A 13,744-nucleotide genomic window follows, 5' to 3' on the forward strand; every position below is an offset into this window, starting at 1 on the left:
TTGACAATTATATATAACTTAAACTCATTAAAGAACCATAGGAGACAGGACGAAAAGAAGAAAGATACTTTCGATGGTGACATCCCACCAGCGCTTGCCTTTTCCTTTTTCAGATCAACATTTATTATCATATAATATGAATGTACATAATATACTGTTCTAAATTAGGGTTTCTAGATTGAATATAAGCATTTTATATACTCTTGATCTAATATGCATGGGGTGCTAATCGTCTTTCTTATATGATTTAAACAAGATATCAAAAAAGGGATGAAGCTTACAAAATAGAAAACACTATATCCTTATTCAAAACCCTAATATTTGTATACTAGCTAGTTGAAGTACAAAAGAAAAGATAAATAAAGCCCCTTCCTTTATATTTCTTCTTTCTTCTTACTTAGCTTTCTTTCTTTTTCTGCAAAACCCTATTTGGGCATAGTGTGATATTCTCCACCATAAACCTCACCAACCTTTTACAAAAGAGAAGAAATATTTGGAGCACTAACACAATGGCTTTCTCATCTATTCCCATCTATCTAGATCCTCCCAATTGGCAACATGAGGTAATTAGAATTTGTTCATCTTTTTTCCCTTAGTATAGCTTCTTCACTAAGAAAGCTAGTAATTGGGAAAAAAAAGATAAATATTCCCACTTTCTTTTACTATTTGAATATATACTTTATAGTACTACACATAGTAGTATTTGATTTCTTCTCTTCTTGGTAAATTTTGTAGCAAGGAAATCACCAACAACAACTTGGAGTTGCAAATGAAAACCCCTCTCAGCTATCACCAGCTATGCCGCCACCTCCAGCAGTTGGAGGAGGAGGTGGCGGATCAGCTGGCTCAGTTAGGCCTGGCTTGATGGTAGAACGAGCCAGACTAGCAAAAGCAACACAACCAGAGACGATCCTAAAATGTCCACGTTGTGAGTCTACGAATACAAAATTTTGTTACTTCAATAATTACAGTCTTTCTCAGCCACGTCATTTCTGCAAGACTTGCCGGAGATATTGGACTAGAGGTGGTGCGCTGAGGAACGTCCCCGTCGGAGGTGGATGCCGGAGGAACAACAAGAGAGGAACAAAAAGAAGTAGATCAAAATCCCCAACTAGAAGTGAAAAAAGACATTGTCCAATAATTACCTCAGCAAATGCCACAACCTCTAATAATAGTATCCCTCATTTGCCTCATCCAACACATTTGTCATTCTTGACTACCCCTAATTTGCATAATTTTAGTGACTTCACATCTACTGAAAATGGCCTCAATTTTGGAGGATCTCAACCTCAAGATGGTACAACAGATCAAATGGAAGTCCAAGCCAGATTTATTGACCAATTTAGATTTCAACAAATGCAGCAATTTCCATTTTTCTCCAACTTGGAACAACAACCTAGTAATAATTTATACCAATTTGAAGCAGCTCCTGAATACAATGTTGGAGAAGTGGCAAATGTGAAGGTGGAAGAAAATGAAGGTACTAATAGTCAAGGGCTAAATTTACCAAGAAACAATTTTGGGGTCACAAATAATCAGTTTTGGACAAACTTCCACTAGCCAACTATTGTGATTTTCTTGTAACATCTTCAGAGATAACTCTATCAAGATTGAGCTATTTTCTTTTTACTTTCCATAATGGTTGTCCGACTCAACTTGTGCGCACGACTACTTTACTGAGTATCGATCTGCTATTTTCCACCAGCACAGTACCAAGCAAGCTTGAGCTTTTCGATCGTTTAACTACAACAGGTTCTACCCCTATTTAATTATAGCGAAGAGATTGAATTATGAAGCAGCTTTCTTGAATTGCAAGCTAGTAATATGGAGTCCGATCGTCTCAAGAGGATTCTCATTCTCATCTGGTAGAAAACTAAGTAATGGTAGGCTTTAATTTCATTATTTCCCATTTTTTGGTTCTTTAATTATGTACTGTGCGGATGTTTTTAGGTCAAGTGTAAGTTTTTTTTTTAATTATCCATTCATGGGATTTAAATATTATCTAACATGACGGGGCTGCTTGGTTATTATAAGAGATGAAATCTAATATGCATCCTACTTAGTGACTGGTTATATATTGAGTTTATTTTAATGGAATTATGTCGATCGGGTCAATATTTCCTCCTCCTCCTCTTCTTTTTCTATTTTTATTTTTTTATTTATTTTTGGTTATGATAAGATGATTTACTGGGTGAATTCGAAGCTCATGTTCATGCATACTCTGTAGCGCGAAATCAGAAATTTATGCGAGGGGATTGCGAAAAAATACTACTACTATGTCACCTTGAGATTTGGTAATTTTTGAACCTCCTTTATTTGTCATTGCACAAGAATCTTCACTAACGTAAGGAGATTCAATCAATTTATATATAACTAAAAATAATAATTGTTGTCCTATTTACCCATATAATTTTAGGACGATGGTGATTTAATATTGAACCTCTTGACTCTATATAGCTCCACCATATCTATAGCCAGAAGTAATATAGGAGCTAGAGTTAAGTGAGTTTCAATGAGTAAATAAATCTTTTTATCTGTATATATAGAAAATTCGATTCGAAAGTAATAAATTCAGTTGAACTAACATCACTCGCCTAAGTTGTATTTCATGTGGAATTGTCAGTGGTGATGCTTAGCCAGGCAGAGCAACAGACACTGAACTGACCGTCCAAATTGAGTTCATTAAATGCTTGTAATTCTCTCCATACTTTGCAACTTTTTTTCTACCCTTGTTTACAGAGAAGCCCTATTTTTCTTCTTTTGCCTTTCTTAGGCCAACAGGCCCCTTCAAATTGTTCAGTGGTTAATTTCCTTTTTGTTTCTCACTCAACGTGGTATTCGTATTGGGGTTCAATTGAATCCGAATTCACATCGAAAAGTCCCATATAATTGGAGGGGTGAGGTAAAGCGCTCTATAATAAAAACGAATTTATAACCATGGCTCTAATACAAGACCTCTGTTGGTTAAGGATAAAAGAGTATTTACCGCTCCACCAAAATCCTTATTGGTTGGTGGTTAATTTCCACTTCAATCATAACAAGTCTGTCAGTAGCGATAAATCCTCAATGCTTAGAATGGTTCAAAAATATTCCAATCCAGTCTAAAAACTTAAAGCAACGAATCTGTAATGTGTCATCACTGACAATTCTAGTACACAACTCTTGAAAGACTCCCACTATAGTCACTAATTTTGGAAGTTACACATTCCCATATGATTAAATGTCTCGTATTTTTGGGAGATTAATAATGTGAGGTTAGTTATTTTTTCACCCTTATTCCAAGAAAACTGTTACTTGCCCATCCTTTAGACGTCAAGAAAGTGAATTGCCATTCTCTTGTTATAACTATAGTTGTACTCTTGTTTGTGATCTTGTATAGAGAGAAGAGAGAGATGAACAAAAGAGAAAACCATAAACGCCAAATTCTCACTCAAAACAATGCTGTGGAAAAAGCTGTATCCTCGTTATTGAATAGTCGTAGTAGCATTCTTGATTTCCATCCACTACTACTAAGCTACTCTACCATTTCAACTTATGTCATGTATTTCGACTCAATATGAAGTTTAAAGAGGAAATAAAAGTACTTTTTGAAATTTGTGATTTCAAATTTATCTTATATTTGTGTGATTAAAAAAATTTCCCATAATTATTTTTTTCCAAATATATGATCATTTCTCAAGGACAGACTACTAAGAAAATAGTATCACAATATAATAGAGGTGTAATATTTTTTTGGTAGAATAGTGAAAAAGTACCGGTCCTTTGTCTACTTAAATCTCACTTTAGTTAGAGTAGGAGCTATTATTTTTCTTGTATGTTTTTGAACAATTTTAACTTCATTATACTCAATAAAATGTTTATTCTTTACATGATATTAGAACTACATGAATAACTCATCTTGTCTATTCTTTGTTTATCCAATATAATTTAGACCTCCGATCCATATCAAATTGTTCATGCTTCAAATGTTCAGTATCGATCTGCAAGGGTCCCCACACGTATAAGATGTCATCTCTTTATATAAATATATAATGATGGCTTACATATAAGTTTTTTTTTCGAAAGGAATCTGGCTGGGATTTGCCTTTTGCAATAACCAAGACTAAGTTTATACTAAGAATAAAGCTACACAAAAACAGGATACCAACAGTCAAAAAGCATCTCCTCTCTGCATTATATCACGTACTTTCCTCAGCCCCACTCCTCCACAAAGTCACAATGCAAAAAGATGAAAAAAAATAATAAGTAAAAATAAAAATCCAAGAGTGATTATGATGGTTTTTGGTCGGTGGACTGATTGTACTAGTAAATATTCCCAAAAACGAAGACGAACTGGGGGTATCTGAGAAAGATTGAAGTGGGAAAAGAAGAGAAATGGCAAGGGAAAAGGCCCCCTTAGAGGCACAAAATTAAGTGCTCTAACCCACAAGGGTTGTGGTGGAATGGTAATGACTTATCATCATTAACTAGAGGTCTCGGGTTCGAATCCTCAGTATGAAATCGCCTTTTTTAAGAAGCATTTTACCCCAATGTGGCAAACCAAAAAAAATAATTTAATATTATACGAGTACCGTATATTAGGTGGGAAACCAAAAAAAAAAAGAAGTTAAGTGCTCTGTCATTTGTGATTGTGAATATTATTACTACTTCCTATCTCACATATTAGTTCTGTGGAAATTTAAGAGGTGTGATGTGAAGGTTGGAGGCTTGGAGCTATCGAGTTCGACTTTTGGAAATGCAACTTTTTTTTGGTATGGACTAATTAAGGAGCGTTTTACCTCCTATGCATGTTCGAATTAGTCGGACCAATGGTCAACGGATCAGAAGGTGAAACCGAAAAAAATTATGCCTAATTGTTTGATGTTTTAAAAAAATTAGAAGTAACTTATTTTTTTCCCCTTCTGATCTACCCAAAATTAGTGGATTGTATTTAAGTGAGGCGTTTAAGGAGAGTTAATAAAATGTCTTATAGTATAACTTAAGGAATATGTAAAAATCTTTAAAGAACAAATATTACAGATTGCAGCTATGCAATAAGTTTCTTACTTGCTTCCTTCGGTCATTTTGACATGTCATCTAAGTTATTGTCAAACCTATTATGAACACACTTAATAGTCTTAATCGTAAGGATTATTTGACCAAATTACCTTTATTTCCTTCCGAAATGAGTAATTTATGATTATATTTCTTCTTGGAGTACCAATAAAGGCCAAATTGAAAATAAATAATACTTAATTAATGCTTTTCTTAGACGTTTACTAAGCCGACAGATATTTGGACCAAAATTTTATTAAATTAAGTGACAAACAAAAAGAACCAACGCAAGTATATACTATCCATGGAAAAACTTGCGTATAAACAAGCATAAATAGCAGGAGAATGCATGTATATACGTTAGTGCATGTTGTTGTGCCCACACATGCATCAACGTGAACACGTTATCTGTTTCTATGGTTGCTTTCACTTTTGAATAGCTGACGTCCTTATTCCTTCTATCCAATCTCTTTCTGCTTTTTTCTGCCTTGTCTTCCAATACCAGCAGTACGTACTCTTATTCTATCTCTTCATTTCTCTATGAAGACCTCACATTCCACCATATACGCATTACGAGCTGGATTGGAGCCAGTAACGAAACCAGATTTTTTTTTAAAGAATGTTCAAACTTTAAAAAAATAAAATAAAAAATTCTCCAACAAAGTGATGTTATATACCTATAAAACATAATATTTTATCTTTATACATAATATAATTTTTCGACGAATGGTGATCAATTGACCACCTTTGCCAGAGTGTACTTTGCCCTTGGTTGGAGGCCGGATATTGTTAGTATTCTGTATTCAAAAATATATTCAAAAAAAATAGAAACAATGTAAAACCAGAAATGCAGAAGAACAAAACTAATTCGAGCCCGCTGAATTCACAGTGTTTCCTTAAGGAACTTAATCCCCTCCTAGTACCCGAGGTTTAGGATGATTTCCTCCCAGGATAGAACAGATTACCCTCACTGGTGCAGCGGTACTTCAAACCCCAGTGACAACGAATGCAAAGAATAGTAGTAAATCACACTTAATGCTTTCTTTTCTGTTAAAACAATGCAGAAAGAAGAAGGAGAAATCAGAATTTTCGTAAAGAAAATCTGAGTGAGAGTTTATGTATTTATAGCCAAAAACATTGGGTAATACTGAAGAGTTATAACTCTTCATGTAAGGTTACAATTCAAAATGGTTGTTTTATAAAACGGCCATTTCTGCAAACCGCCACATTCAAATTATAACAAAAAAATTAAAATGGAGGAAAATTGAATTATCGTTACAGTAACGATCTAATTTAAATTAATTAATATTGCGTTAATATTAACAAATAAATTTGGTCCAAACAATTATTCAATCAATTATTTGAACAATCCGAAGCCGAAGCCGAAGCCGAGCGAGTGACGACGGTGCGAGACTTGCCTTCTTCTCAACTCTTTAAGAGCTAGAAGAAGTGCAATTGTATATATACCCACTAAAAATCTTTTCCTCCTCCAATATGGGATAATGTCCCATTGTCAAGGAGGAAAAATCAACATTTCACTTTTCCCTCCATTTTCCATTCACCCTCTTTTAAGCTCTAAGAAGCTTAAACCCAACAATCCCCCACAAGAACGTGGAATGGCTATATCACGAAAATATGCATGAAAAATTGTGTAATTTACAAGCAAGGATTAATCACATCTGTATAAGTAGGTTTCCCTTTGTACTTTCCGTAGTGAACTTATGTCGATATACTCGATTAATCGGTAGATTTGATATCTTTGAACTGTCGAACTTTGGTATATATTTAGACAATCATAAGTCACACAATCAACCCTTAACCATCTTGGTTCTCATTGTTGTGTTCGTTTCAGCCATGAACACCGCCTAGTTTCATAAGTGCGTAGAGAATTGGCCTTGCAAAATTCTCCTTGAAGCGGCTAACACTTCTCACTTACATAGGTGATTCCTAAATGTGTAATCTCGTAGATACACTTTTTGATATACCCTGTAATCAAATTTAGAAACAATTAAAAAGCCTTAATGCTTTATCCTTGATACTGAACATTGTTTAATCACGAGAATGGACCAAAAAATTTAGTTGACAATGTTGAACCGTCATTAATGACTTTGTTTGATCTCCTTGAATCTAGATCTTGGGATCTCCAGTCTTCCAGGTAGAGTTACCGCCACAATGACTTGTCCTCGGCCATAGTCCCATTTCCCCCGATGATCTTTCAACTACCTCTCCAGTTAGGCCTTTTGTAAGTGGATCTGACACATTGTCGCTTGACTTTACGTAGTCAATTGTGATTATCCCCCTAGAGAGTAGTTGCTTAACGATTTTATGTCTTTGTCGTATATGACGAGATTTACCGTTATACATAACGCTCCCAACCCTTCCAATTGCTGCTTGACTATCGCAATGTATGCATATTGGTGCCAACGTTTTGGGCCAAAATGGAATAACTTCCAAGAAATTCCGAAGCCATTCAGCTTCTTCACCGGCTTTATCTAAGGCTATAAATTCAGCCTCCATTATAGAGCTGGCAATACACGTTTGTTTGGATGACTTCTAAGATACCGCTCCTCCACCAATAATGAATATATATCCACTTATGGACTTAGAATTAGTTGAGCCGGTGATCCAATTTGCATCACAGTATCCCTCAATCACCGCAGGATAATTACTGTAGTGCAAAGCAAAGTCTTGGTTATGTTTTAAATATCCCAAAACTCGTTTCATCCTCATCCATTGAGCTTGACCTGGATTACTTAGGTATCGACTCAATTTACTTATAGCACAAGCCATATCTGGTCGAGTACAATTCATGATATACATTAAACATCCCAGCATACGAGCATAATCCAATTGTGATATGCTTTGGCCTTTGTTCTTTACAAGTGCAAGATTCACGTCAATTAGAGTCTTTGCAAGTTTAAAATCTAAGTACTTGAATTTTTCAAATACTGTTTTAATGTAATGAGATTGTGACAATGCCAGACCGTGAGGAGTCTTATGGATCTTAATATTAAATCGGCAACTCCCAAGTCTTTCATGTCAAACTTTCTAGTTAGCATATGCTTAGTCGCATTTATGTTGGCAATGTCATTACTCATTATCAGCATATCATCCACATATAAGCAAACAATGACTATGTGATTTGTAATATTTTTAATGTACACACATTTATCACATTCATTTATCTTAAAACCATTTGACAATATTATTTGATTAAATTTCGCATGCCATTGTTTGGGTGCTTGTTTTAGTCCGTAAAGCGACTTAACAAGTCTACATACCTCCTTTTCTTTACTCCGAACCACAAACCCTTTAGGTTGTTCCATGTAAATTTCTTCCTCCAAATCTCCATTTAAAAAGGCCGTTTTAACGTCCATTTGATGAATTTCAAGACCATATACCGCAACTAATAGTCAAGAACTTCTCATTGTCTATACCCTTTAACCACAAGGCTCGCCTTATATTTGTCAATAGTACCATCATCTTTCATTTTCCTCTTAAAAATCCATTTAGAACCCTATGGTTTATTGCCTGGTGAAAGATCAACCAATTCGCATGTATGGTTGTTCAGTATGGATTCTATTTCACTATTGACTGACTCTTTCCAAAATAATAATTCGGAAGAAGACATAGCTTTTTTACATGTTCGGGGCTCATTTTCTAATAAGAAAGTCACAAAATATGGTCCAAATGAAGTAGACGTTCTTTGACGTTTACTACGTCTTGGATCCTCCTAATTATACGTACTTTCTTTTGGTTCTTCCCGAGGTCGTTTAGATCATTCACTAACTAACTCACATCCTTTTTTATATGGATATATATTTTTAAAAATTTCAGCATTATCTGATTCTATAACCGTATTATTATGAATGTCGGGATTTTCTAATTTGTGAACCAGCAATCGATATGTGATCACACTCAACTAAGTCTCAAAAAAGACTATGCGGACGTTGCAAATATAATCTGAGTATTATTTCCTAGAGTCGAACCACAGGGAACTAACATATCAATCACTACTGTCAGATTTAGTAAATTCACACAATCTGTTTTCCCAAACTTTTTGATTCACAATGGTTGATTTTCTAACAACTAAAGATTGAAAGTAATTAACAGCTGAAATTTAACTAAACTTGATGTGTAAACAGTAGAAATAAAGTCTAAGGCAATGGTTTTCCCCGTTGGTACTTTCCTTGGTTGTATATGTCTTATAACTATGATTTAGTTGTCTCTAACAATCATGAACGCTCAAGCTATCACAATTCTTTCTCAAGTAATTATGATAATCTACTAGACGCACTCTCTCAAGCTACGCTAGCTAATTTCACAATACAATTCACTTAGATTGCACCCGGGGTTTCGTTATATCTAATCCAACCCCTAAACCCTCGGTTATGACTCTCGTCTATACTCCGGGAGTGATGTTGTTCATACAATCACCTAAATATGCACTCTCTCTCAAGTAGATGCATAATAAATAGGAACGGATCATTGAGGGCCCTTTCAACTAACCCACAATCAAAACATAGATGAACAATTAGAGATTAACAACCAAATCTAATTATATTGATAAAACAACCAAGTTATTCCCAACGGGTTCCACCAAAACCTTAGATTAAGATTTTTAGCTACTCATGACAATGGGGAAATCAAATACTAAAAGATTCATAATCATAAATTGCAAGAAAATAAAGAAGAATAGAAATAATGATGTTTTGGGTGATCTCTCACACTTGTTTTCCTTGCCAAAGTACTCTATAAAATATTACATGCCTCCCTTGGGCGAGTTCTAGTCTTTAAATAGGGTTTTGGGCTAAGAATTCCGGAATTTGCACTTCAGTCCTTCAATTTCTCGTCGCCTGCCGCGGTCCGACCGCGCCCACGCTAGGACCGCGACCAAAAGGCCTCTCTGAATCTCATATAGCAGCTCGCCGCGGTCCGGCCGCGGTTATGCCGGGACCGCGGCAATTCACCTCCAGGCCTTGTTTGTGTATTTCACATGGTTCATTTGGCAACTTTGGTGCGATTGGCTTCTTTTTCTTTCATAAATGATACAAAGCCACTCCATAGCCTTCTTCTACTGTATGTAACCTGAAAAACATGAAAAGCACCAATAAGAGCATTTTGCTATCACTTTTACAATAAAAACTCTACAAGAAGGTGGTTCTTTTGAGGCTTAATCATAGTTCAATTCACCTATTATCAACACCCCACACTTAAAGCTTTGCTCGTCCTCGAGCAAGTTGAACCACACTTCTAGGCCGAATCGCTCAACGAGTTACCCAATTTTATGTCACACCCGCCATTATCGAAGAACAACCTAAGCAGTGCAACTGTCACACCTCAGATGCAGACTCTAATGCCATGCCACACACATGCTCACTCTAGTTACTCTACAGAGGTGAAAACTTGCTGTTTCTTCCTGAGTCACATGCCCTCACATCAATAATTGAGAGAAGTTCCACACATATAGAATCAAGCACAAAGAACTTTAGATAGAAAGAATTCACTCACTCTCAGCAAAGAACATTCATATGCCACACAGATACACCATAAGCTTGCCCTTAGTGTAATACTCTACTAATCGAGTTGTTTTAGTCTAAGATCAAGAGGTCTTTATTTGGTTGTAATGTAGGCTAAGGGACGGGTAGGATATATTTGGATATAGTGACTAACCTCCATAAGCACTTTTAATACATTCTTCCTTTATTCCGATTTCCATGTTCAGCCCGGCCATCCTTCCACACTTGTTTCATACGCTACCCCCGCTTTTCTAGGTGCAACTGGCTTTTCTTGCCATTCACTACTTTAGGACCACCTATTTGCAAGGTCCTTCTTATATATATATATATATTTTTTTTTTTAAACTACCATTGCACCATCCAAGTATTTTCCTGATTCCCTTTTTCTACTCCCTTATCACCCCACACTTTGACTTTTACATGATCTTTAACAATTCAAGTGCCTCTAGGAGGCAAAGGGTCAAACAGTCAAGCTATTCAACACATGGATGTAGGTTATTGCAAGGTTATCAAAGAAACAAGCTTTAGGCTCAAAGGGGTTAACTATGGTGATATGTACAGGTGGATTCATAATTAGACAGGCTACAAAAAGAAATGCCTCAATCATCTCTAAGACCAAACAACTTCTATTTCGCTTTGCAAATACAGCGGGCAAGTTCTAGGTATCGCATGCAAGCATAGAATACATGTATTTCCTCACACACACTTGGCATGTAACTCATTCCGAATTAGTTTGTGAACACACTCACATGAGTGTTCAAGCAAGACAAGGTGTGCACAACTAAGGCATAATTTACGAGTCTACAAACGAGCCTAGACATCGCACCCTCTAGTTTGTTTAGTTATTAGCAGGTGTGTACATTATAGGTTGCATTCCTGCCCTTACCCATCTTAGTCCAAGAGAGTCTTCAGGGTCCTAAAAATATCAAAGAAAAATCTACCTAACCCGGTTCAAGAAAAGCCCTTGAAAAAGAACCGTGGTCAAAAGAAAAACCAAGGGGGAATTACTACACTACCTAAAAAAAAAATAAGAAAAATAAAAAAATCTAAGTGGACTACTTCCCTCAAGAGTACTTGTCCAAGTGGTCCGTCCTCAGGAAGAGTCCCCTACCTTTTCTAAAAAAAAAATTTCTTTTTTTTTTCTTTTTTGTTATCCGACTTTGACCCTCAAGAGACTCGTCGACAAGTGCCTGTTGTTGGGCCAAGTCAGTTACTTGTAAGATGAGTACATCCAATTATATCCAACAACAAAGATACAGAACTACAACATACTCAATGTATATGTACACTAACAATACACCACTAAAGCACGTCTCCCCGTCTCCCACCCCACAAAAAAAATGATGGCATGTCCCTATGTCATATCACAAATAAATAGCAGAAGGGTAAGAAGACTTCCCTGAGCATCAGTCGGAATCGGAGACGGTGCTGGGGTCCACATGACAAGCTCTCCCCAAAGCATGGAACCAAGCCATAAACTGGTTCTCAGACCTGACCTGCCGCTGAGACATGGCATCCATACGCACATGTAGGCCATCAACTGAGGTGCGAAGATCTGCCACCTCTTCCTCCATAGAACGCAACATGGGGCGGCTGGACTGTGATCGAGAGAACCGTGGCCCAGTATGGGGTCGCCGAGAGGATCCGGCTCCCTCATAAGACCTCCTGGAAGGTGCCATGGGTGCTGTGGCGTCATCCTCATCATCAATGTCAATGGTAGTGGTTGCATCTCTGCCCACTGTGATCCTAGAAACTCTGAATGGTGTTTTTACGGGTAAAGCTCCATCTGTAGGGTGGGTGGGAACACCTTTTAGCAGACACAATCTTGTCACCAGTGAGGGGAAGTAAAACCCCTTAGATAACAGAGATGATCGAAGGATCATTTCATCACCAATAAGTCTCGCCGCATCAAAGTCTCTCTTGGTGACGAAGCACCATACCAGTAAAGCCCGTAGGTGGTTCACATCGGTCGTGTTGCTTGTGGGCAAGAACCGGCCGCAAATGATGGTGAACCAGCACTTGGCCTCATGTGTGAACGACTTGGAATGGAGGGTACTGTTTTCCTATATCCAGATTGGTTGACCCTCTGCGCAGATTGTCGCAATCATCGTGTCCCAAGAGACCCCTTGGGCATCATGGTAATGATCAATGTCACCAGTAAACTGGGGCAACTGCAAGACCTGGCGAATCTTCCAAATTGAGGCATCCACTACCCTGCCCCGCACAATCACCTCCCGGCCCAAATGTTCCGGGCAGTTCGCGTAGAGCTCCCTGACTATCATCGGGTTTGCCGTCTCAGGCTCATCAAACAGAACTCCATCTCCCTCCTTCGGATTTCCTCATACATGTCTGCACGTTCCATACGGAGGGCAGCTCGGTCAACCGCAATCTCAGGGACAAAGGTTTTGGCAGCCTTAGCATGAAATGCGTCCTCTGCCCCCTAAGACTGGAACCTGGTTTCATCATATGTTGGCACGTGGGAAATGGTTGCCGAGCCTCTTTGCCTTTTTCGGACCATATTACCTGCAAACAATTCAAGGCAACTATCAGATGCATCCTAAAATGTGCCATTCGGATGGTTACTCAGACTTCGCCACCCGCTGGCACTAAACAGTTATCATTGGCCAACAATGCCAAAATACCCAATTGCTAAGTGGCCCCAATAGGACCACCCTTACTACGATTACTTCACACCCCCATCAACATGTCAAATTCTCCCATAATACCACTCACAACCTTTCATCAGTGAAATATGTCAACCACCACCACCACAATCAATTACAATGAGCACAAAGTGCTCCAAAATTTACAACACATCCCAAATTTTCGGCCATATAGGCCCAACCACCAAACTTTGCCCTAAAAATTATTGTTAGGTCTCCAAAACCAATACAAAACCCCCCCACAAGTTAAGCACCATGAACCCCAACATCTAATCATCAACCATGGCTAAAAGAAGCAAATAAAAGAGAAAACAAAGAAAAAGATACAATTTATACACTACAACATAATCTAGGGTTAGGAAAACTAATTTACACTAAATAGTTGAAGAAAAGAAAAGAGGAAAGAAGAAAGATTACCTTGTAGATGAGATGAGAGAGTTGAAGAAGAAGAGATTTGGGGAAGAATGGGGGTTAGGGCTTTGGGAGGAAGAAGATGAAGGAGAAAAGATGAGAGAATAGAGAGAAAAG

The 13,744-nt window shown here is 37.4% G+C and overlaps 1 protein-coding gene across 1 annotated transcript; it reads left to right on the top strand.

Moving 5' to 3' along the window:
• On the top strand, positions 250-2,120 carry LOC109215142 (dof zinc finger protein DOF3.6-like). Its single transcript, XM_019379165.1, has 2 exons — positions 250-563; positions 736-2,120. The coding sequence occupies exons 1-2, from the start codon at positions 510-512 to the stop codon at positions 1,558-1,560; spliced, it is 879 nt and encodes a 292-aa protein (XP_019234710.1). The 5' UTR covers positions 250-509; the 3' UTR covers positions 1,561-2,120.

Source organism: Nicotiana attenuata, chromosome 2 (assembly GCF_001879085.1).
Source record: "Nicotiana attenuata strain UT chromosome 2, NIATTr2, whole genome shotgun sequence".
Lineage (NCBI taxonomy): Eukaryota > Viridiplantae > Streptophyta > Magnoliopsida > Solanales > Solanaceae > Nicotiana > Nicotiana attenuata.

Excerpts from the sequence above, each read along its gene's own strand:
- LOC109215142 (XM_019379165.1), top strand. The coding sequence starts at position 510 with ATGGCTTTCTCATCTATTCCCATCTATCTAGATCCTCCCAATTGGCAA. Across the intron at positions 564-735 it reads CTCCCAATTGGCAACATGAG|CAAGGAAATCACCAACAACA; the intron begins GTAATTAGAATT and ends TAAATTTTGTAG.